Source organism: Oncorhynchus nerka, linkage group LG24 (genome assembly GCF_034236695.1).
Source record: "Oncorhynchus nerka isolate Pitt River linkage group LG24, Oner_Uvic_2.0, whole genome shotgun sequence".
NCBI lineage: Eukaryota > Metazoa > Chordata > Actinopteri > Salmoniformes > Salmonidae > Oncorhynchus > Oncorhynchus nerka.
In genome coordinates, this window is record NC_088419.1 from 24201983 (window position 1) to 24227056 (window position 25074).

The window sequence follows — 25074 nt, forward strand, 5'->3', positions numbered from 1 at the left end:
ATGAGCTGGCAGTTAAGAATATGTGTGGGGGAGAGAAAGCAGAAGGTGGGTGTGTTAGATGAGGGGGGGACCACCTTAGAGACCGTGTCCACTGTGAGGTCAGAGAGAGGTTCCTGGGTTGTGGGTGGGGGGCTCCTCTGTGGAACAAAGGCAATGGTCACTCACACCAGCATGGCATCAGGAATCACTAGGGTTAGTTACTATAGCACTGTACAGGTTCCCCTCTGAGCGGGTTAGGAGGGAGAGACTCTGCCATGCACAAACATTACCATCTCATTACCCATCTGTAAGGGAACTTTTAACAGTTCTATATAAAAACATATAGTGTAGTAACACTCAGAGCACTTAAAGTCAGAATAAACATTCAGAACAAGAGGCGAATGACAGAAGAGAATGAAATGTCGAGAAAATATTCAAGTTTATGGCCAGCCTTGTTTGTGCTCTTACAGCTTGTGTACAAAATTAGTAGGTTTGTGCATTGACAAGCTAATGACACATCTTGTCACAATAATGTGTATACACTGTAAATTCAGCCATTACTTTGATTGTGTGTGGAGGTCTGGACTGGTCATGAACTTGCTACGGCAGCAGTGAGAAGGAACAATGGACAATACATTAGTTGTGGCATGGTTTTATTTGATCTGTACTTAGGAGCACCTGGGCAGTGAGTGGAGCTGAGGCCATTGGGCTAGAGAATACAGCGCCAGCGCCCTCTGCTGCTCTCTTAATGGTGCTACAGCCAGGGTCAACCAGACCAGACTCGCAGGCAAATTTACTGAATAAAATAGAGGTAATTTCCTCTTCTAAGCTCTACACGGGTTAGAGAATGACAAAGCAAAGAGGTCAGAGTTAGATGCTGGACAAACACATTTATGGAGAGAAGACAAACTAACTTTCACAAGCTAATCCACACAGTTCAAAAAACACAACAGAAAACATAGAAGTGCCCTTAAAAGTTTAGTGGCTAAGGGTGGCAGATTGACATCAGAGAAACTGGAGAGATGAAAGCTGGAAAAGGTGCCACAGTAGAAGCTTTCAGCTGTGAAACAAAGAGGGAGACAGGGATAATGGAACAAAGACATGCCACACACACTGTTTATCACACAGGTCCAGGACGTGGCCCCAGGCCTGTGTGTGAACACTATCACCTGCTTGTTGGGTGTAGACACAGAGTGACAAGAGGCATGCAGTACGTCACGCAACACAGTCAAACACAGGGTGGGAAATCAGAAGAGGAGACACGAAGTAGGAAATCAAAAGTGAGGCTTGTCCAGCTGAAAGGAGGAGCGATTACACCGATGCACAAGTGCACGTGAAAGAAGCATACCGTTTTTAAATACAGCAGTGAAAATTAAAGCTCAGTAAGAAAGGAATTTTCAACAGTAGTGCAAATATACCCTTATGTTCAGTGTCACTTCAAAATATAAGAGGCTGAGAAAATTGTGAACACAGAAAATCTAGCGCAAAAGAACATTGGTTGGGGCAGTGTGGCATGTGTAGCTACAAAAGAAAGTTAGTGGAATTAGGTACACAGAGAGAAGGAGAAGGGGTGATACTTCTATATCCAACTGTCACATCAATCATACAGAGAGTCAGAACCAGGGTACAGAGGTTGGAGCCAGGACCTCCCTGCAGACTAGAGAGATCAGAGAGGTGGAAACAGGAGGAGAGTAGAGGACATGCAGGCAGGCTGGTGGGACAGGAGGACACGGCTGGACACGTACCCCTTGGGCCTGCAGACGCAGACTGGTAGCCGGGCTGGCAGTGAGGCGCTTTTCCCATTGACTGGGACGCGTCTCAGGGGTGGCCTCCATAAAACTGCGCTTTAACTCACTAGTGCTAGCCTGATGTTTCAAAACATCCTCCTGAGTCTTATCCAGGTCCTAGCAGTGCCAGGAGGATGCCACACACAGCCATGGTGGGGGAGAGGGGAGGACAACAGGTACATTAGTCTGTAAACCATGATAGTAACAGGAAGGATGCCAAGCCTCACTGTCTGCCCATTTATGGTTAGTTTTAGTGTGTGTATGGGTGAACTGTTTTAGACCTAGCGCAGAGTAAAGAGTGCATTTCCTAAGGAGCCACCAAGAGGCGATATCACTCCATAGAATGTACAGGTTATTATTGGGCACTACCCATTTCAAATGGTCACACACTGTCCCAAATGAGACCTCAATCCAATTATCAGATAACAATATCGAATTGAAAGCACTCTGGGTTCAACTTGTTGTGACCCCTTTTAGAGAGGAGGATGTAGAAAACATCCACACTGATCAAGGGTTGTGATGAGGGATCAGTGAGGCGAGGCGTTGTTTTGAGTTTAAACCCTTTAGCTCAGTAGTACACCTGAACATGAAAACGTGGAACTGCCAGTGGAACCCAACCAGAGGGATACATTTCCCTTTATGAGACTGTTGAACAAGGGGATGACTCTGAACTGTGTTAGTCTTGTCACACAAGTTGGCAGGTGTAAAATTATACATCGCATAGGCACCTGCTATTGCCATGGCGATAAGTGACATGGAGGGCGGTTTCACTATACATACAATTATATCATTCTTATTTCAAAGTGAGTCCTACAGTACCAGTCAAACGTTTGGGCACACCTCATTCAAGGGTTTTTCTTTATTTTGACTATGTTCTACATTGCAGAACGGAGAGATTTGAAAGATCAGGAAACATAAATGTGCACACACACGCTTACCCCTTATTTTAGGCCACAAAACAGTCGCCATATATACAGTACCAATCAAAAGTTGACACATTTACTCATTCTAGGATTTTTCTTTATTTTTACCATTTTCTACATTGTGTTAAATCAAAATATATTTTATATTTGAGATTCTTCAAAGTAGCCACCCTTTGCCTTGATGATAGCTTTGCACACTCTTGGGATTAGCTCAACCAGCTTCATGAGGTAGTCACCTGGAATGCATTTCAATTAACAGGTGTGCCTGGTTAAAAGATAATTTGTGGAATTTCTTTCCTTCTTAATGCATTTGAGCCAATCAGTTATGTCGTGACAAGGTAGGGGTGATATACAGAAGATAGCCCTATTTGGTAAAAGACCAAGTCCATATTATGGAAAGAGCAGCTCAAATAAGCAAAGCGAAACAGACCATCATAACTTTAATTAAGACATGGTCAATTAATCAGGAAAATGTAAAGAACTTTCAAAGTTTCTTCAAGTGCAGTCGCAAAAAGCATTAAGCGCTATGATGAAACTGGCTCTCATGAGGACCGCCACAGGAAAGGAAAACCCAGAGTTACCTCTGCTGCAGAGGATAAGTTCATTAGTTACCAGCCTCAGAAATTGCAGCCCAAATAAATGCTTCAGAGTCAAGTAACACACACATCTACTGTCTGATTCAGAGGGGTTGGGTTAAATGCAGAAGTTGAATGCATTCAGTTGTACTGAGTAGGTATCCCCCTTTCCCTTGGATGTCATAAGGTGAATGCACCAATTTGTAAGTCGCTCTGGATAAGAGCGTCTGCTAAATGACTTAAATGTAATGTAAATGTTTGAGGAGATTGAGTGAATTAGGCCTTCATGATCGAATTGCGTCAAAGAAACCATTACTAAAAGGTCACTGATAAGAAGACTTGCTTGGGCCAAGAAACACAAGCGTTGGACATTAGACCAGTGGAAATCTGTCCTTTGGTCTGATGACTCCAAATTTGACATTTTTGTTTCCAACTGCTGTGTCTTTGTGAGACACAGATTAGGTAAATGATCTGCGCATGTGTGGTTCCCACTGTGAAGCATTGAGGTGGTGGTGTGATGGTGCTTTGCTGGTGACACTGTGTGATTTATTTAGAATTCAAGTCACACTTAACCAGCATGGCTACCACAGCATTCTGCAGCGATACACCATTCCATCTGGTTTGCGCTTATTTGGAATATCATTTGTTTTTCAACAGGACAATGACCCAACATACCTCCAGGCTGTGTAAGGGCTATTTGACCAAGGAGGGTGATGGAGTGCTGCATCAGATGACCTGGCCTCCACAGTCACCCGACCTCAACCCAATTTTTTTATTTTTTATTTTTTTATTTCACCTTTATTTAACCAGGTAGGCTAGTTGAGAACAAGTTCTCATTTGCAACTGCGACCTGGCCAAGATAAAGCATAGCAGTGTGAACAGACAACACAGAGTTACACATGGAGTAAGCAATTAACAAGTCAATAACACAGTAGAAAAAAAATGGGTAGTCTATATACAATGTGTGCAAAAGGCATGAGGAGGTAGGCGAATAATACAATTTTGCAGATTAACACTGGGGTGATAAATGATCAGATGGTCATGTACAGGTAGAGATATTGGTGTGCAAAAGAGCAGAAAAGTAAATAAATAAATAAAAAAAACAGTATAAAAACAGTATGGGGATGAGGTAGGTGAAAATGGGTGGGCTATTTACCAATAGACTATGTACAGCTGCAGCGATCGGTTAGATGCTCGGATAGCTGATGTTTGAAGTTGGTGAGGGAGATAAAAGTCTCCAACTTCAGCGATTTTTGCAGTTCGTTCCAGTCACAGGCAGCAGAGTACTGGAACGAAAGGCGGCCAAATGAGGTGTTGGCTTTAGGGATGATCAGTGAGATACACCTGCTGGAGCGTGTGCTACGGATGGGTGTTGCCATCGTGACCAGTGAACTGAGATAAGGCGGAGCTTTACCTAGCATGGACTTGTAGATGACCTGGAGCCAGTGGGTCTGGCGACGAATATGTAGCGAGGGCCAGCCGACTAGAGCATACAAGTCGCAGTGGTGGGTGGTATAAGGTGCTTTGGTGACAAAACGGATGGCACTATGATAGACTGCATCCAGTTTGCTGAGTAGAGTGTTGGAAGCCATTTTGTAGATGACATCGCCGAAATCGAGGATCGGTAGGATAGTCAGTTTTACTAGGGTAAGCTTGGCGGCGTGAGTGAAGGAGGCTTTGTTGCGGAATAGAAAGCCGACTCTTGATTTGATTTTCGATTGGAGATGTTTGATGTGAGTCTGGAAGGAGAGTTTGCAGTCTAGCCAGACACCTAGGTACTTATAGATGTCCACATATTCAAGGTCGGAACCATCCAGGGTGGTGATGCTAGTCGGGCATGCGGGTGCAGGCAGCGATCGGTTGAAAAGCATGCATTTGGTTTTACTCGCGTTTAAGAGCAGTTGGAGGCCACGGAAGGAGTGCTGTATGGCATTGAAGCTCGTTTGGAGGTTAGATAGCACAGTGTCCAATGACGGGCCGAAAGTATATAGAATGGTGTCGTCTGCGTAGAGGTGGATCAGGGAATCGCCCGCAGCAAGAGCAACATCATTGATATATACAGAGAAAAGAGTCGGCCCGAGAATTGAACCCTGTGGCACCCCCATAGAGACTGCCAGAGGACCGGACAGCATGCCCTCCGATTTGACACACTGAACTCTGTCTGCAAAGTAATTGGTGAACCAGGCAAGGCAGTCATCCGAGAAACCGAGGCTATTGAGTCTGCCGATAAGAATATGGTGATTGACAGAGTCGAAAGCCTTGGCGAGGTCGATGAAGACGGCTGCACAGTACTGTCTTTTATCGATGGCGGTTATGATATCGTTTAGTACCTTGAGCGTGGCTGAGGTGCACCCGTGACCGGCTCGGAAACCAGATTGCACAGCGGAGAAGGTACGGTGGGATTCGAGATGGTCAGTGACCTGTTTGTTGACTTGGCTTTCAAGACCTTAGATAGGCAGGGCAGGATGGATATAGGTCTATAGCAGTTTGGGTCCAGGGTGTCTCCCCCTTTGAAGAGGGGGATGACTGCGGCAGCTTTCCAATCCTTGGGGATCTCAGACGATATGAAAGAGAGGTTGAACAGGCTGGTAATAGGGGTTGCGACAATGGCGGCAGATAGTTTCAGAAATAGAGGGTCCAGATTGTCAAGCCCAGCTGATTTGTACGGGTCTAGGTTTTGCAGCTCTTTCAGAACATCTGCTATCTGGATTTGGGTAAAGGAGAACCTGGAGAGGCTTGGGCGAGGAGCTGCGGGGGCGGAGCTGTTGGCCGAGGTTGGAGTAGCCAGGCGGAAGGCATGGCCAGCCGTTGAGAAGTGCTTATTGAAGCTTTCGATAATCGTGGATTTATCGGTGGAGACCGTGTTACCTAGCCTCAGTGCAGTGGGCAGCTGGGAGGAGGTACTCTTGTTCTCCATGGACTTCACAGTGTCCCAGAACTTTTTGGAGTTGGAGCTACAGGATGCAAACTTCTGCCTGAAGAAGCTGGCCTTAGCTTTCCTGACTGACTGCGTGTATTGGTTCCTGACTTCCCTGAACAGTTGCATATCACGGGGCTATTCGATGCTATTGCAGTCCGCCACAGGATGTTTTTGTGCTGGTCGAGGGCAGTCAGGTCTGGAGTGAACCAAGGGCTGTATCTGTTCTTGGTTCTGCATTTTTTGAACGGAGCATGCTTATCTAAAATGGTGAGGAAGTTACTTTTAAAGAATGACCAGGCATCCTCAACTGACGGGATGAGGTCAATGTCCTTCCAGGATACCCGGGCCAGGTCGATTAGAAAGGCCTGCTCACAGAAGTGTTTTAGGGAGCGTTTGACAGTGATGAGGGGTGGTCGTTTGACTGCGGCTCCGTAGCGGATACAGGCAATGAGGCAGTGATCGCTGAGATCCTGGTTGAAGACAGCGGAGGTGTATTTGGAGGGCCAGTTGGTCAGGATGACGTCTATGAGGGTGCCCTTGTTCACAGAGTTAGGGTTGTACCTGGTGGGTTCCTTGATGATTTGAGTGAGATTGAGGGCATCTAGCTTACATTGTAGGACTGCCGGGGTGTTAAGCATATCCCAGTTTAGGTCACCTAACAGAACAAACTCTGAAGCTAGATGGGGGGCGATCAATTCACAAATGGTGTCCAGGGCACAGCTGGGAGCTGAGGGTGGCCGGTAGCAGGCGGCAACAGTGAGAGACTTATTTCTGGAGAGGGTAATTTTCAAAATTAGTAGTTCGAACTGTTTGGGTATGGACCTGGAAAGTATGACATTACTTTGCAGGCTATCTCTGCAGTAGACTGCAACTCCGCCCCCTTTGGTAGTTCTATCTTGACGGAAGATGTTATAGTTGGGTATGGAAATCTCTGAATTTTTGGTGGCCTTCCTGAGCCAGGATTCAGACACGGCAAGGACATCAGGGTTAGCAGAGTGTGCTAAAGCAGTGAGTAAAACAAACTTAGGGAGGAGGCTTCTGATGTTGACATGCATAAAACCAAGGCTTTTTCGATCACAGAAGTCAACAAATGAGGGTACCTGGGGACATGCAGGGCCTGGGTTTACCTCCACATCACCCGCGGAACAGAGAAGGAGTAGTATGAGGGTGCGGCTAAAGACTATCAAAACTGGTCGCCTAGAGCGTTGGGGGCAGAGGATAAGAGGAGCAGGTTTCTGGGCATGGTAGAGTATATTCAGGGCATAATGCACAGACAGGGGTATGGTGGGGTGCGGGTACAGCGGAGGTAAGCCCAGGCACTGGGTGATGATGAGACAGGTTGTATCTCTGGACATGCTGGTTGTAATGGGTGAGGTCACCGCATGTGTGGGAGGTGGGACAAAGGAGGTAACAGGGGTATGCAGAGTGGGTCTAGGGGCTCCATTGTGAACTAAAACAATTATAACTAACCTGAACAACAGTATACAAGGCATATTGACATCTGAGAGAGACATACAGCGAGGCATACAGTAATCACAGGTGTTGAATTTGGAAAGCTAGCTAAAAACAGTAGGCGAGGCTAATCCGCTAGCACAACAAACAGCAGGTAAAATGGCGTTGACTAGGCAACGGGGCCGACAGGTAAGACAAACAAGCAGAAAGCAGAAAGGAGTACCGTGATTAATGGACAGTCCAGCGTGCGTCAGCTATGTAGCCAAGAGATCAGTTTGGGATGAGTTGGACCGCAGAGTGAAGGAAAAGCAGCCAACAAGTGCTCAACATGTGTGAACTCCTTCAAGACTGTTGGAAAAGCATTCCTCATGAAGCTGGTTGAGAGAATGCCAAGAGTGTGCAAAGCTGTCATCAAGGCAAAGGGTGGCTACTTTGAAGAATATAAAATAGATTTTTTGGTTACATGATTCCATGAGTTATTTCATAGTTGAGGTCTTCACTATTATTCTACAATGTAGAAAATAGTAAAAATAAAGAAAAACCCTTGAATGAGTAGGTGTATCCAAACTTTTGACTGGTACTGTACGGCAACTAGTATCGAGGGACCTTCAGACAAGTCTTGTAAGGCCTGTGGGCGTGTTTGTGAGAGTCTCACCTTTCCACATGGTAGTTGGTTGCCCAAACTGTTAGGACGCTACAGACCAATGTTGGCAGATCGGCTGTGTTGACTTCAGACGAGCCCCAAGACACAATCGTGTTTGTGAGAGAGTCTCATCTTTCCATAGAGGGTCATAATAATAGGACAAACCGTTCCGACACTACAGACCATTTTGTGAGAAGACCGATTTTCGGGATGTCTCATGGTCTGGATGCGGTGGATTGAGACGCGGGGCAGCAGACAGCGACTATAGGAGGTTAAAGACATTCTGGTAATTACATCATTTTAAAAGGGCACTAATGACAGTTCCACGTTTCTAATGTGTGAGATTATAGAACACTCTGGGTAGGTTTAGTTTGTTATCACCATTACAAATTCACAACTTAAATCAAGCAAACCAGAGCAGGAAAATCACTTATTGGGTGAGGGAAACATTAGTCCTGTTAAAAACACATCCCCGGAAAATACTAAATATCCAAAACAATTTTCAACTCAATAACAGGAGAGGTTGAGCGTTCATCAGCACTCCCCCTCGCCCCAATAAACCCTTTTTGGTCAGACATGCACCCCATCCCACATGCAAAATCATGCAATGGTGTTCAAACACACACAGAGATACAGAGCCTGAGAGTGAAAGGTAGACTGGAGAAGACAGCCTGGGACAAGAGCCAAGAGAGAGGACGCAGGCTTGGGCTTTGATTCCCTTTAGTTACGGGCCAATAGTTATCACAGTCATACCAACCTCCAACATTAAATTGCTATGTCTGACATATATATTTTCCCCCTGCACTCTCAACTTTCCGCTCTGTGGAATCAAAAAATGAAGACGCATTTGTGAAAAACACATAAAAAAGGAAATAAAATGCCTAAGCGCCCAGAGGTGAGAATCTGTGCAGTCAGGACAGTTCCACTACAGAGCAGAGGCTGTGGAGACTGGGACAGAACTACACTGGACGTCCACTACTGGTCAGGGCAGACCAGAATGGACCCTGTCTAAACCACACATCACCTTAGCTGTGTAGTCATTAACTATAATACTGTAGAGATAGAGAATATTTACTCCTCACAAGGTAGAGCTTATTTGGGTGTTAATCCGTAGAATGCTGCAGCTAAGGCAAGCCTATCCAGAACAATTTCCCATCCAGAACAATGTCCTATCCTCAGCATGTTCAGCTGTGGTGGCGTGTGGTTGAACAGCAGTGTGTTGAGAAAAACCATACACGTCACAGATCACAGTGGCAGCAGCACAAAGATACAAAAAACAAAGCATACATTCCTGTAGGATAAGTGAAACCCAGGTTACAAAATAAAGAGCAGCGAAGATGTAAAAAAGCCCAGATGATCTATAGACAAAGTCACCATCAAACAATCAATCACAGTTAATCAATCAACCTGCTGGGAGGAGTCTGGCTCATCTCTTTTCATCTGTTAGCATCCAGAAGAAAAGGACATGTTAGTTTGATACCTGCACTGCCCAGAGCTCCGTGTATATACACTGTATTACAAATACTCTTAAAAGGTGCAGTATGATGGTAAAGATGCCCACTGCCCTCACAGACCTCAGTGCCTTCAGTAGGTGTGGCCGCCGCCCTTTCGCTAGGCTCCTCCTCTACCTGCGTGGTTTTTGTAGTGGGAATGTTTTTTGTCAGGGAAAAGAAAAGGTGAAATGGATGATGAAAAAGCCTGATTCCCAGCAGCACCACCTAACGATGCAATGTCATGTGACAGAGGGAGGAGCGCCCAGGCTCTGCCCACATGAGAGTGAGACCTGATGAGATGGGGGCGGTGCACATGCTGGCCTCGGAATACTGGTCATTTTTCTGTGTAGAGCTGATTTAACTGTTTTGTGTCATCTGTCATTTCCTACTTTATGTTTCTTATTGTTGCCTAAATGTCAGAAACGCAGGTGTACTAAATGTCAGAAACACGGGTGTACTAAATGTCAGAAACTCGGGTGTACTAAATGTCAGAAACTCGGGTGTACTAAATGTCAGAAACTCTGGTGTACTAAATGTCAGAAACTCGGGTGTACTAAATGTCAGAAACGCAGGTCTACTAAATGGTGACTAATAACACTGAATGGGACAGGGGGTGCAACACAGGCAATGACATCCTTATAGCGCAAAACTAACTTGAAAACAGAGCTATATATATACACACTAAATCTACCTGTGTATGACTATGGCATTTACAGCCAAACAGATAGGGACACAGGAATAAGAATTATCATCTTACAACACTAAAAAGGTTTAAATTATTTTTATGACAGAGCAGCCAATACTGGTACAATAAGAGTGATTAGTATTTAATAATAATAGTATTTAACTCATTTAAGATTTCTAAAGAATGGCGAAAGACTGAAATTCTATTTACTAATTTTATACAGAAATCAAGGGTTTTAAGAAGAAAGGAGAGTGAAATATAACAGGGATGGAGGGAGTGCAGAACACAGACGTGCTGGCTAAGGTGAGGGGTGGGAGGAGCTGACAGAAGCAGGGGGGTGATGAGATGGTGCCATTCAGGCGGCGGGGTCACACAGCTCTTCCTGCAGCAGGGAAGTGTGTGTGTCAGTGTGTGTGTCTGAGCAGGGTGTGGCCACAGGGGGATGAGCGGGGACAGGTGCCTTATGCTCCAGGTAGCAGAGCGACAGGGCCAGGGGCAGGGCCAGGAGGAAAGCCAGAGCCAGGGACTGGAAGGCAGACAGCAGCAAAGCCAAGATGAACATGAATGAGGGCACCAGGGAGGGGGAGGAGAGGGGCAGGTAGCGCTGCAGCCCCGAGGGGATCAAGCAGGCAGCACAGTCCTTGGGAAGGCTGGGGAAGCAGAGGTAGCCATCCGCATCCAGCAGAGAGAAGGGCAGGAAGCCCAGGCCCATCAACATCCCCAGCACGGAGAAGCCCTGACTGGACTGAGCCACATCATTGGCCTGGACGGGTGACCCTTCCTGGGGCTCTGAGCTGCAGGCCAGGGGGGAGGGAGGAGGAAAGGCCTCTAGAGGCTGGTGATGGTAGTGCCCTGTTGCAGCCAAACTGTCTGCATGCTGCTGGGGGGTAAAATCAGGATCCCAAATACCCGGGTAGTCCCCGTCCCCATCTAGCTGGCCCCAGGACAGGGGGTCGTCCTCCGAGATGTCGGACAGAACGTCTAGCTCAGAGATGGTGTCCAGGATGGGAGGGATGGATGAGTTGGAGGAGGATAAGGACAGGGGGAACATGAAGATTGACTACACAGTGATTAACCCGTCGTTTCCCCCATGTAGAGAAAGAGAGAGAAGGCCACATGTAGACACCATGCAGGGAAGGAAGCAGTGAGAGGGAAAAACAAGCAGTAATCACAACCAAGAGAAGAAGAAACAAATGTGTGTGAAAAATAATAAAACGGTAAGAGGAATGTGTGCGCAGGAAAAGAGGGGAGAAAGAAACACCATTAGTGAGACGTGTCAGGTCACGGGTGCAGACAAGAGGTCACATAGTGGGGGCAGTGAGAGGTCAGGGGTCAAAGGGTGGGTCCAAGAGGTTCTGGGGGAGGAGGGTCAAGCGCATTCTACAACTGTACAACAACAGGATCAGAACTGAGAACACTAGTGGACAGATGCAGAGAGAAGTCAGAGTAGATGACAGGAAGGGGAAGAATCTAAAGCAACCCAAAAACAGGAAGGTCTTTGTGATTGAGTTAGAGATATAGCACAGTTAAACTCTGGTTGTTCCAATTCAATTTGAATTCAAAACTCTTACTTTTAGCCCTGTCCCCTTAATTTTTACTTCCAGGTAAACCCCCCAGAGAACCAGAAATCTTCCCTGACCATGGCAGGACAACATCCGCCGAGCAAGAATCCAGTAAGTGGAGTCTCGATTAATATCACAATGTTAGGAGGGGATCCTATTGGTGTACATTACCCCTAGTACAACTAAGACAGTGCCCCCCCCCATAATGAAATAATGATATTGCATTATGGACAAGTCACTGTTATGTTAAGGCTGAATATGATCCTTTATACAGCACCCACATGTCAAGAGTCTTACACTCTCCTAATAGGAGTTATGGTACGAAGCAAACAGTTCAGAATGTCATCCTATAGCTCTGGCTAATTCAACTCCACAGTGCTACAGTGTGGGGGGGGGGGTGACAAAACCAAGATTAAGTCAATAAATTTAAGCTAGACAGTGGAGATAATTAATTGACTTCCTTTGAGACAAAATTATTAGGCATTAGTCAGACAGACTATTCATTTCCAGATGTCAGATGTTTGGTTCTTCCTTGAAAGACAAGAGATAGAGTTAGATCATCCCGCTACCTCCTCTCACCTTGGAGGAGTCAGAGGAGAGTTCCAGGCCAGGCTCCCTGCCGTTCCCCACAGAGGTGGGGGCCGAGTCCTGGGCCTCGATCATGTTGATCACTGGCGCTGAAGGGGCACAGACAAGATGACACATATCCAAGCTTTATATAACATTCATATTCTCCATTCATGTATGTATACTTCAGAGAGCTCTTCAATTCAGCACATCATGCTAATGTCAATGCATGGCCAGCAGAGGGCGCTCTAACCCCAGAGCACAGTTTAATCTGGACCATATGAAAACAATAAAAATTAAATGTACCCGCCTTTTGTGGATGAGATAAGACCATAATTGCATGGATTCATAGTACATACCAGACATGGCTATTTGTTTTGGTATAGTAAATGCCTATGTCCAATAGCTATTCAGATGGAAAGAGGTCAGAGGTCAGAGAAATTACACAGGATCAGTTATTTGGCTAAATGCTAGGTCTATGTGAAACTACAGTAATGATTGACATGTCATGCTAGCCGTAGTGTATTTAGCAGTGCCAACACACAGTGGTGCGGTGTAGTCATGGATTCTTGAGGTTTAGTAGTAAGGGTTTGATATGGAACCTGATATCATCAGTAACTGACCATGCCACCCACAGCACAGCCGCCACTCCCTGTATTGTTGTGCCATGTGTTGGGAGGGGGAGAGGGATTTATCCAGAGATCAGGAACAAATTCTCCTCGGCTAGCCCCTGTCTCATTCAGAGTCCCAGTCTCACACCTGCTGTATCTGAAGCTCTGGGGGCCATAGTCAGGGGCCAGAGGAGAGAGCGAAGTCTCGACGGCTGGCCAGTCAGAAAACAAAATGGTTCCCTCCCGCCCTCTTCTTATTTTTCCCTCTACTACAGAGGAAGGCGAGGGAATTAATAGTACACTGCATTGGGCTGATGATGAATGATCAAGAGGCTCAGAGAGGCCCTACATACAGGAGGGGAAAGAAGGAGTGAGGAAGCAAAGAAAAGGGATTCCAGAGCAGGTCCAGGTTAGCGTGAGTGAGTCGAGTAACCCTTTAATAATGAATGGCCCGGCCCTAGTACACATTGGGTATTTGGGACGGAGTTGAGTTATCCTAGATTTACAAGCTAGACAGAGAGGGAAGAAAGGCGAAAGCCCTCATCTTGCTAAATGTTATGGTAGGCTATTCATGGCAAAGTAAAGTATCGAGATTGGCATTCCTTTGGTGACTCATGTTCATCTAGGATTCTCCTCCTAGATTTGTGCTGCTGAAGTTGGAAGCAAAAAACTGAACAGTCAATATAACACACTAATCTTTACATTTTCAAGCTTCGCCATTTAATTACTACTTCACTTTCAGCTACACCATCACCCGCATTTAATCTGCATAGCAGCTGGGCCAGTCCAGTATTACTGTATTTTAGTCTAATTCCCCACATCACACAAAGACACTAGGTTTTGCTCAGAGCAATTTCTAGAATGCTTTTATGGTGGAAAATAGGCTTACAAATTCACATGGACCTTGGCCTGAGAACATCCTTCATGCTTGTTAAGGTTTTAGTGGCACTGTTTCTTTCCCATGTTAAATGTACAATGTAACATACACCGCCTGGGTCTAGTCATAGAAACACATTGAAATCCCCTGGTCAAAAAGAACGAGTCCAGTTTCATCCACAGTCCTTCCCAAAGTTCCAACAAAGGGAAAGATGTTAGAGCCATTTCCCGTATATAGGCAATAGCAATGACAGTGGGGGAATGTGCCAAGCCTACAGCTAAACACTAACTGACGTTGCACAGGACACTGCAAAATGGTTCTTCTAAAAACACTTGGAAAAGAGAAATAGCCTCATAGTAGGCTATAGGAATGTTCATCCCTAGTCATTGTAACATGTTTGGCTAAATGCAAAACCAGCACAGTTCAGCTCACCAGACAGTTTGAGCTGACTAAAACGAGGAGGATAGTGGTTTGTTCCCTCTAAACTTTAATGGTTGGCGGGGGAACAGAATGCATGCTGAGGCACGTTGATGAGCGTTGTCACGGAACGGGGCCTTTTCTGTATATCTCACGGTAATGGTTTTCCTCTGATCCTGCGGGTCCTTTGTTACTTTATCTACTTCTCTCGCTCACTGTTATGGGAGTGTTTCTTCAGCAGTTTATCTAAATGTCTCTTTGATGGCAGGGCTGAGGTAGCCTGTGGTTCTGTGACGGACCCCCTACGGTGTCTGCACTGAGCTGACTGAATGAGAACCCTCTCATGATCACAAAGAGACCGGCTGCTGCAGAATCAGAGGCTATGCTCCACTGAGTAACACTCATCTCCTCGCCTGCAGAGACAGCTATGGACTGACTCATACTGTACTCATTACCAGAATACCAGCGCTGCCCATAGTCCAAGGTAGTGGGCACTGGGCATAACAATACATCAACCCAAATCCCAACTGTGTGTGTGTGTTGTCTAGTGCCACTGCCTACCTCCATCCAGGCTTCGTGAGATGCGCTTGCTGGAGGTGCGCTCGAAGTAGGGTGCCGGCCTGTCGATGAGGGTGCTGGCCTGTCGTGTTTGGGCCTGGGTCCGCCCACTGTAGCGGAATTTAGAGCCCAGTGTGAGGAACTTGGCTTTAGTGGGTGCTTCTTGAGTCATCAACCTGGAGTGAGAATAGGACCAAAATAAAATGAAACTATTCTGAAAACAAACAAATACTGTATCATATACAGTATTTGGTGCAGTGTGTAAACTCCATGTGGATATGTTATTTCAGGTTACTGGATGACAGTGAGGCTATATAGATAAAGAGTACTGTCTTTTTTCACTATAATTAAAAAAATGTATGTTTTTGTCCTGCCTGTGACCTAGGATAACCACAGGTGGAAGTGATAAACCTAGCTATCTCTGTGTGTAAATGCAGAGATTATGAATGAGTCATGAAGACCTAGGTAAAAGGGATCCGTTCAACAGTCTCATTGTTTGTCAGTGACCGTACGTGAACATGAGCTGTAAACCACATCAAACTCTGGGCGCCGAACAGTAAGCAGTCTCCTATTCTCCTTCGCTGGCTCTGAGTAACAGCTGTGTTTGAGGCTAGATATTCAAAATCGTCCCTGCCCCTATCCTTAATCTCCTATGGAGACAGGGCTTTCCTGTCCGCCCATCTCCTCCCATTTGCTTTGCAGGGCCCCTCACTCAGACATTTATCACACACACACACACACACACACACACACACACGTATGTGCACAGCCTGAGGGAGCGGCAGGCTGGGGTCCAGATGTCTCTGGCATCTTTCTAGTGGTGTCAGGTTAAGCCATACTGGGGTCCTCTCCAAGGCTCTGCTCTCTGCTGTTATACAGGCAGACTAGGGCATGCAGGCTAGGGCTGATTTCAACCCCATTTAAACACACTGGCCCTAGGTGTGCTGCTGGGATGTCAGGGTGTCTGTGGATCCCATTATGATCTCAGCATCCCAGCATGACCTCCATCCCAGCCCAGCCAGGGCTGGGGTCTGTCATGACATCATGCCCTCACAATACAGCCCAAGAAAAGCCACTCTTCGGACCCAATTGCTAATAAGCGGGACAATTGAACTTCTCTAGGGTTGGGGGTAGCATTCAGAATTTTGGATGAAAAGCATGCCCAAATTAAACAGCCTGCTACTAGGGCCCAGAAGATATGATATGCATATAACTGGTAGATTTGGATAGAAAACCCTAAAGTTTCCAAAACTGTTAAAATAGTGTCTGAGTATAACAGAACTGATTTGGCTGGCGAAAACCTGAGAAAAATCCATTCAGGAAGTAGTTTTTTCTTTTTTTTTTTGTTTTCTATTCAATGCCATTACAGTATCCATTGAATTAGGACTCAAAATTGCAGTTCCTATGCCTTCCACTAGATGGCAACAGTCTTTAGAAATTGTTTCGGGCTTGTGCAATCTGGTTTCCGAGCCGGTCACGGGTGCACCTCAGCCAAGCTCAAGGTACTAAACGATATCATAACCGCCATCGATAAAAGACAGTACTGTGCAGCCGTCTTCATCGACCTTGCCAAGGCTTTCGACTCGGTCAATCACCATATTCTTATCGGCAGACTCAGCAGCCTCGGTTTTTCGGATGACTGCCTTGCCTGGTTCACCAATTACTTTGCAGACAGAGTTCAGTGTGTCAAATTGGAGGGCATGCTGTCCGGTCCTCTGGAAGTCTCTATGGGGGTGCCACAGGGTTCAATCCTTGGGCCGACTCTTTTTTCTGTATATATCAATGATGTTGCTCTTGCTGCGGGCGATTCCCTGATCCACCTCTACGCAGACGACACCATTCTATATACTTCCGGCCAGTCCTTGGACACTGTGCTATCTAACCTCCAAACGAGCTTCAATGCCATACAACACTCCTTCCGTGGCCTCCAACTGCTCTTAAACGCTAGTAAAACCAAATGCATGCTTTTCAACCGTTCGCTGCCTGCACCCGCACGCCTGACCAGCATCACCACCCTGGATGGTTCCAACCTTGAATATGTGGACATCTATAAGTACCTAGGTGTCTGGCTAGACTGTAAACTCTCCTTCCAGACTCATATCTCCAATCGAAAATCAAATCAAGAATCGGCTTTCTATTCCGCAACAAAGCCTCCTTCACTCACGCCGCCAAACTTACCCTAGTAAAACTGACTATCCTACCGATCCTCGACTTCGGCGATGTCATCTACAAAATTGCTTCCAACACTACTCAGCAAACTGGATGCAGTTTATCACAGTGCCATCCGTTTTGTCACTAAAGCACCTTATACCACCCACCACTGCGACTTGTACGCTCTAGTCGGCTGGCCCTCGCTACATATTCGTCACCAGACCCACTGGCTCCAGGTCATCTACAAGTCCATGCTAGGTAAAGCTCCGCCTTATCTCAGTTCACTGGTCACGATGGCAACACCCATCCGTAGCACGCGCTCCAGCAGGTGTATCTCACTGATCATCCCTAAAGCCAACACCTCATTTGGCCGCCTTTCGTTCCAGTTCTCTGCTGCCTGTGACTGGAACGAATTGCAAAAATCGCTGACTTTTATCTCCCTCACCAACTTCAAACATTTGCTATCTGAGCAGCTAACCGATCGCTGCAGCTGTACATAGTCTATCGGCAAATAGCCCACCCATTTTTACCTACCTCATCCCCATACTGTTTTTATTTATTTACTTTTCTGCTCTTTTGCACACCAATATCTCTACCTGTACATGACCATCTGATCATTTATCACTCCAGTGTTAATCTGCAAAATTGTAATTATTCGCCTACCTCCTCATGCCTTTTGCACACAATGTATATAGACTCCCCTTTTTTTCCGTCCTTTTATGTTATTTACTTGTTAATTGTTTACTCCATGTGTAACTCTGTGTTGTCTGCTCACACTGCTATGCTTTATCTTGGCCAGGTCGCAGTTGCAAATGAGAACTTGTTCTCAACTAGCCTACCTGGATAAATAAAGGTGAAATAAAAATATAAAAAAATAAAAGTATTCTGATAAATGAGGGAGTAAAACCAGTCTGAATGAATGGACCCTGACGTGTCACAGAGCTTTTTCATGCGCAATCCCGAGAGAGTGCCTTTCTTGTTTACCTTTTAGATTGACAACGTTATTGTCCGGTTGAAATATTATAGATTTAGGCTAAAAAACAACCTGAGGCTTGAATATAAACATCGTTTGACATGTTTCTATGAACTTTACGGATACAATTTTGATTTTTTTGCCTGCCTGTTTTGACTAAGTTTGAGCCTGTGGATTACTGAAGAAAACGCGAGGTTTTTGGATATAAAGAGACTTTATCGAACAAAAGGAACATTTATTGAGTAAATGAATGTCTTCTGAGTGCAACCATATGAAGATCAAAGGTAAGGGATTAATTTTCTCTCTATTTCTGAGTTGTGTAACTCTTCTGCTTGGCTGGTTACTGTTTGTAATGATTTGTCTGCTGGGCCATGTTCTCAAATCATCTTAAAGTATGCTTTCACCATAAAGCATTTTTTAAATCTGACACCGTGGTTGGATTCACAAGAAGTTAATCTTTAAACCTATGTAAAATATGTTTTGTGAATATTTATAATGAGTATTTCTGTATTTGAATTTGGCGCTCTGTAATCTCACTGGATGTTGGCCAGGTGGGACGCTAAAGTCCCACATAGCCTAGAGATGTTAAAAGCCCTCATAGGTATTGATATCAATATACAAGACCATTAAAGTGGATGGCAGTGTTTGAAATTCAAATTTGACAGATTAAGGAGTAATTACTAGGAGTTTCTTTTGCACACAGAAGATCTGAATGAGAGGAGAGGAGAAAGAGCGGCGCTACAGGGCTTTGGGATATTACTGGTTGGGTTGAAAGCAAGGCAGTGAGTGATTGTTGCTTTGTGTTTGTTGAGGCTGTGGCTCCCCTCCTCGTTGTCCATGCCAAGAATAACAACTCGATTAAACAGCCGAGGATCTCCATGCCGTATCTGGTTTCAATTTGGAGTGTGCCGACAATCCTCTTACGAACTGTCAAATAATGAGATGCGCAGCAGGGATTTATTATGTGATACAACACACTTCCGCATTGTCTCCATACTGCTGTACCGTTTGTTGCTACTTGGCTACCTGCCAAACTTTTGCTTTTTACTTTTGCTTTTTACTTTTAAGTATTTCATCAAACTCGGTACTTAACAAGTTTACCAAGGTCTTAGTTTTATCCTCACACAACTTTTTTAATTCAACTTTTTCACCCCGGATGCTTCATCTGGACATGGATCTACAGGACCTCCTCCGGGCAAAAAAAACAAAACAAACTAAGTAACATGATGCCTTCTCATTGCAGTCGCTGTACTCTTAATATACAGGATTACTATCGCCTTGTGGTGAGGATAGCAGAGTTGCAAGCCGGACTTGAGACGCAAATCATTAGGCAAGGGCAATTTAAGTGTAGGAAAAGATGATGCTGCATCTGTACCACAAATACAAGCGTCCCCTATACCATAAGAAGTTAAGCGCATGATAATGGCCATGGCTTTAGGCCTCAGACAGAGAAGCTGCCTGAACAAATAAGTGCATAGGGTGGGGGTGGGGGGGGGGCATTTAACACTCCCCACTGACATGGGGTAGGACAAACTGTGTTAGCTTAGACACATTTCACAGAGTCAACAGGTTAGAAAGGACCTATAGATAAAGTTGCAAGGAGGAACAGAACACTATAAAGAAAGGTGCAATCGTTAAAAAACAACAGACTTCAGAGGACCTAACACACTAGTTCTTCCTGGTTCAGACATCTTTTAGAGTCTGTGGCAGTGAGTTGGAGGTTAAACCTATGTTGGTGTCGTTGACATGGGAGCGGAGAGTGTGATTGTTACCTGAAGAAGGTGTGATTCTCCACGCAGACCTTCCAGACCCTCTTGGAAGAGCGGTGGTTGGGCAGCTTGAAGCCCACGGTGCTCTCAAACTGCTCCGTCTGTAAGACAGAGCATATAGCTGAGTTCCCCCGAGTACAAGAACTAGCCAAGCTAGAAAACATATACTCCACAAAAAACGAGATATGGACCAACCCCCCCCCCCCCCCACAAAACTAGTTTGAATTGGGCCTTGAGAAAGAAATATCTAAACGTCAGCATTTCCATCTCCACAATCAAACCATGTCCTAACATTGTCAGTATTTGGCTCAATGACAGTCTCTTTCCTACAGCTGATCTCTGGAGTGGGTTTTGGAAAGGACAAGAGTAAATTGTGGAAATATCTTGTTTTCCTCTGAGAGCGGTGCAGTTCTGTACCTCTCCCGGCCTGATTTTGATATAGAAGTTGCTACGTTTGTAGGAGATCTTGAGGATTTTTGGCCAGGCAAAGCGGTTTATCCGGAGTCGGTCTTTGTAGATCAGCAGGCCATTGGCACACACTCCCAACATGATGTCCACTCCCTCAGAGTCCTGCAGACACAAAGACAACAGCCAAAGCAACAGTTCAGCAAAGTATAATGAACAGAAAACAGTCACGTTTACAGCAGTACAGACAACATGGATAGAGAACAGACAACGTTCTCAGATTTCAGTCCAGAATATTTATAATATTGCCAAGGCTCACAATGGAATAAGATGACATACAATTGAATAAGGCTGGATATGCAATCATCCCACCATAACTCAATGGTAACGTTATCGAACTTGCATGATGCCATAAAGGGTATTTTAAGTCTGGGACATATGGATAGTTTGATACTGAGTGGCTATTGATTTGTGTATCAAACTGTAAAACGAGGAGGAAAATCCATCGCCGCTGATGGGCATGGCAACTATTTGACACCAATGCATGGCTTTCAACCACCCCCTCTCACTCCCCATGGCCATGACATGCTTCTCCACACAACCCTTGTACGTGGCTGTCTGCCTACCTACTGAAAGAGAGAGGACATAAGGGCCTGACATGCACTTTTCTCACTAATTACTGACGGTTGGGAACTGCCCCCCCCTCTCTCGTCCTCTCCCTAACGCCCCCTTCTCGCCATCCCCCTCTGTGCTCTAGACCAACAGAACATTTCTGTGAGTATTTTCAACCCATGTCCAGTCCACCGGGAGAGAGAATGGTTCATTCCACAGGGCTGTTCCCATGCAGACGGCCCAGTGAAAAGAGCTCCGACTCCACCACATGTATTTGTACAGCTGATGCACTTTCTGCTTTGGCTTTGTGTTTTCTGCCTGCCTCTCTTCCCCTCACTGCACACTACATCAAAGGGGCCTCCCTGAGTCCTGTGTGCTCTCACAGTTTCAACAGACTTCCATACACAAAGAATGGAGCGTAGGAGAACAGTTCCTTGATAAATGACTAAGTTTGGATACTGACCAGTAGGCTATGTGTCCTTGTTAAGAACTTACAGTTCAATCATGTTTGTTTTACAGCTATGAGGTTGACATTTTCTCATTGCAGGGCATTTTATAAACGTCACAAATGTATTTCCTAGTATTTCCCAAAACATGTATACAGGAGTGATTTCTTAAACAAAATCTCTGGTTGGATTGGACATTTCAAAACCCGGTGCCTGGGGCCATGTGTCAGTCACCTTGGCATGGTGGAGATCGACACCATACATCGACAACTTCTTGGCGTTTTCTAAGAACTGGGTATCTGCTTGAGCAGGAGTCATCCCCCTAGAATGGTAGACAAAACATAGAACAATCCAAAACAAACAGAGGTGAAAAGTTCAAGTCAATGATAATTCAATCGATAAATGGGAGATGTTGAAAACAGGGAATTCAAAATATGATAATCACAGGGTTTAGTAATCACAGGCCAGGGGTAATTTCCAATCTAATTTCTCACAGGTGTCTTTCCCCAGTCCCCACAGCCGGGTGGTTTTAGAGGCCCCTTCAGTGATGACTTCAATGTCAGTGTCAGAAGAGGGGATGATCGTGGACTACAAGAAAACTGAAGAGGAAGCACCTCCCTATCCACATCGACGGGACAGTAGCGGAGAAGGTGGAAAGTTAAGTTCCTCGGCTTACACATCACGGACAAACTGAAATGGTCTACCCACACAGACAGTGTGGTGATGAAGGCGCAACAGCGTCTCAACCTCAGGAGGCTGAAGAAATTTGGCTTATCATCTAAAAACACTCAAGCGTTTAGACGCACAATCGAGAGCATCCTGTCAGGCTGTATCACCGCCTGTTCGGCAATGGCACCGCCCTCAACCGCAAGGCTCTCCAGAGAGTAGTGTGGTCTGCACAACACATCACCGGGGGCAAACTACCTGCCCTCCAGGACACCTACAGCACCCGATATCACAGGAAGGCCAAAAAGATCATCAAGGACAACAACCACCTGAGTCACTGCCTGTTCACCCCGCTATCATCCAGAAGGCGAGGTCGGTACAGGTGCATCAAATCTGGGACCGAGAGACTGAAAAACAGCTTCTATCTCAAGGCCATCAGACTGTTAAACAGCCATCGCTAACATAGAGGCTGCTACCAACATAGACTCAAATCTCTGGCCACGTAAATAAATGGACTTAATAAAATGTATCACTAGTCACCTTAAATAACGCCACTTTAATAATGTTTACAAATCCTACATTACTCATCTCATATGTATATACTGTACTCTATACCATCTACTGCATCTTGCCTATGCCGCACGTCCATCGCTCATCCATATATTTATATGTACATATTCTATTCATCCCTTTACATTTGTGTGTATAATGTAGTTGTTGTGAATTTGTTAGATTATTTTTTAGATATTACATCGTAGTCGGAACTAGAAGCACAAGCATTTTGCTACACTCGCATTAACATCTGCTAACCATGTGTATGTGGCCAATAAAATGTGATTTGATTTGTGTCACTTCCTCTTGCTTGCTTTAAAGGGATAGTTCTCTGAACTATCCCTTTAACCCCACACGGCTCTGACCTGTGAGTTTTGTGGAGCTCTACCACCTTCTCCTCCATCTCCTTAGTCTGTGAGGGGGCAAACTGGAAGTCGCTGATGTAGTCGAGGCGTTGCTCATCGGGGTCGTGATCTCCCAGCTCGGCCTGCAGGGAGTAGGAACCCAGCAGAGAGTGGGTGACGAAGGAGCAGGGCAGACGCCCCGAAACTATGTCCTGCCGCAGCTGAAGGCACAGGAGATATCTACAGGGAGATGGAGAGATGGGAGGAGGGGAAGAAAGAGAGTGAGCGAGATGGGATCAAAGGGCATGAAATAGATTTTGTACATTTGGTCTGTATGTTTATCATGACACTAATCCACTAGTTCAGATCTGACATTCAGCACGTGAACGTGGTGTGTGGGGGCGGTTTCCTGTGCCTTACAGTACAGCAGCAGCCTGCAGACTCACAACAGCAGAAATAGCATGTGCGGTAATGGCACACAGAGAGAGAGAGAGGGAAAAAAAGGTAGGTGTGCGAGATGATTGCCTGTGACCTTGGATCTGGGGCTGTGCTGAAACTAAACTCTGGAGGCTGAAGACGGCTCCACTGCATTCAATATTGCTGCAACCTTTTGACGGGTTCCGATCAAAGAGGGCATTCTACGCTAGATTAGGGAGTAACCGGAGTGACCCGCTGAGGGCTCAGAGCCGAGTGTGATGAGACACTGGGGGAACACACGGACATTGAACACTCCGTGTACAGCACACCGTTCCCCCTTGTGCTCTGCTCTTCTGACCTTATCGACCAGGGGTCTACTGCATGTTGCTGCTGTGGTGTGCAACTACTGTGCAGCACAGTACTACAGCTCCCTTTACTGGATTAGAGGTTTATATATTCACAGTTGTACAGTGAATAACAGTGCTTTCTTATGTGTTAGTTACGTGTGCATGCTGGCCGAAAAACAACATGTACTGTAGATACCGTAACAGTACAACTATTTACATTTCCTGAGTACAAAATACTCTGGAAAGATGTCAGAAGTGTGAATGCAACATTTTAACAGACTGTAGGTTATTGACTGCTCCAGGCCACCTGCGTGGCATACATACATTCTGTGTTTGCACAACTGGGCAGATCATTTCATTGCTATACGACTAACACAATAAAGCCAAACAATCAAATGTACAATGAAAAGGAGTGGCTGTTTGACCTTTGTTTCCTTATGAAACGGACAGTACAATACCTGGTAATATCCTCGGTCAGCTGGGACGGATCAGGAGGGTAGAACTTGACATTGAACGCTAACTGCCAGGAGGGATCTGTGGAGAGAGAACAGGACTCGTCTGATTTAAAGATGCACCTTCATTGTCATAACACAACATATTATACATTCCTCTGAGGCGCCAGGCCACGTGTTCAAGCCTAGAAGTGACTCCGGCTAAGCATTTGGGTGAGCGTTTGTACTGTATGTAGAGGAAAGCAATTATTAGTTTAGTGTCAAATAACCAACAAAGAAAAACAAGTGATGGTGGAATCTTCCCGAGCCAGAGAACACATGCTTGCTCGAACAGCTGTGCTCATCGACTGTCCGTAAGGAGTGTGGGTGTGGTGGGGGAGAGAAAGCAGAGACGGGGGAGATGGGGCAAAGAGATGGAAAGAGGAAGAGAACACACTGGGAAGGAGCGCTGTAAGCAATTACACAACAGCTAAGACCTGCGAGGAGAGGCTTTGAAGTGCAAGTTTTAGCAAGCCTGGAAAGACATGGGCCAGCCTGAGGAGTCGTTTTGATTTGGTCGTGCACAGAGACTAATCTAAAATGGTAGTAGAAACAAGGCCTTTAAAATTAAACTCCTTTTCCATTTTGAGTATTCATCATTAGACACACTGAGGGGACTTTATCAGTAAAATAGACTACATTTGGATTCAACCAGCTAGCAGAAAACATTTCAGAACCACACACTCAACTCCCACAAAAGGGGTTTTAAAATCAACGTCAAATCTTCAACACTAAATTATGATATGGATTCACTTTTACAAAAGCAATCTACTTTCTAGTAGTAGCCTACTTTTTATATAGAGACTACTAGTGTTGGGGTCAAATGGGGGCCAGATGGGCTTAAGAGCCCTT

The 25074-nt window shown here is 45.5% G+C and overlaps 1 protein-coding gene and 1 long non-coding RNA gene across 11 annotated transcripts in view; one reads left to right on the forward strand and one right to left on the reverse strand.

The window, feature by feature from the left end:
* LOC115107705 (protein 4.1-like) overlaps positions 1–25074 on the reverse strand; it is a 100794-nt gene that overhangs the window by 6652 nt on the left and 69068 nt on the right. For 4 of the 10 annotated variants that reach the window (XR_010460861.1, XM_029631259.2, XM_029631249.2 and 1 more), the window contains exons 6-16: positions 24190–24265; positions 22989–23207; positions 21640–21727; positions 20360–20512; positions 19946–20043; positions 15053–15225; positions 12599–12696; positions 9854–9907; positions 9687–9719; positions 1725–1883; positions 75–137 (exon numbers count right to left, since the gene is read on the reverse strand). Coding sequence is in view for 9 of the 10 variants with exons in the window: in XM_029631259.2 (XP_029487119.1) it covers positions 75–137; positions 1725–1883; positions 9687–9719; positions 9854–9907; positions 12599–12696; positions 15053–15225; positions 19946–20043; positions 20360–20512; positions 21640–21727; positions 22989–23207; positions 24190–24265 (1214 nt within the window). In the remaining variant the exon portion in view is untranslated. Of the gene's footprint in view, positions 1–74; positions 138–1724; positions 1884–9036; positions 9100–9686; positions 9720–9853; positions 9908–12598; positions 12697–15052; positions 15226–19945; positions 20044–20359; positions 20513–21639; positions 21728–22988; positions 23208–24189; positions 24266–25074 lie in introns of all 10 variants that reach the window. The other 6 variants (XM_029631253.2, XM_029631252.2, XM_029631256.2 and 3 more) reach the window with 6 other exon arrangements.
* Positions 11047–22922, forward strand: LOC135564291 (uncharacterized). The gene is made up of 2 exons (XR_010460862.1): positions 11047–12130; positions 21902–22922. It is a non-coding gene; the product is annotated as an uncharacterized LOC135564291 (long non-coding RNA).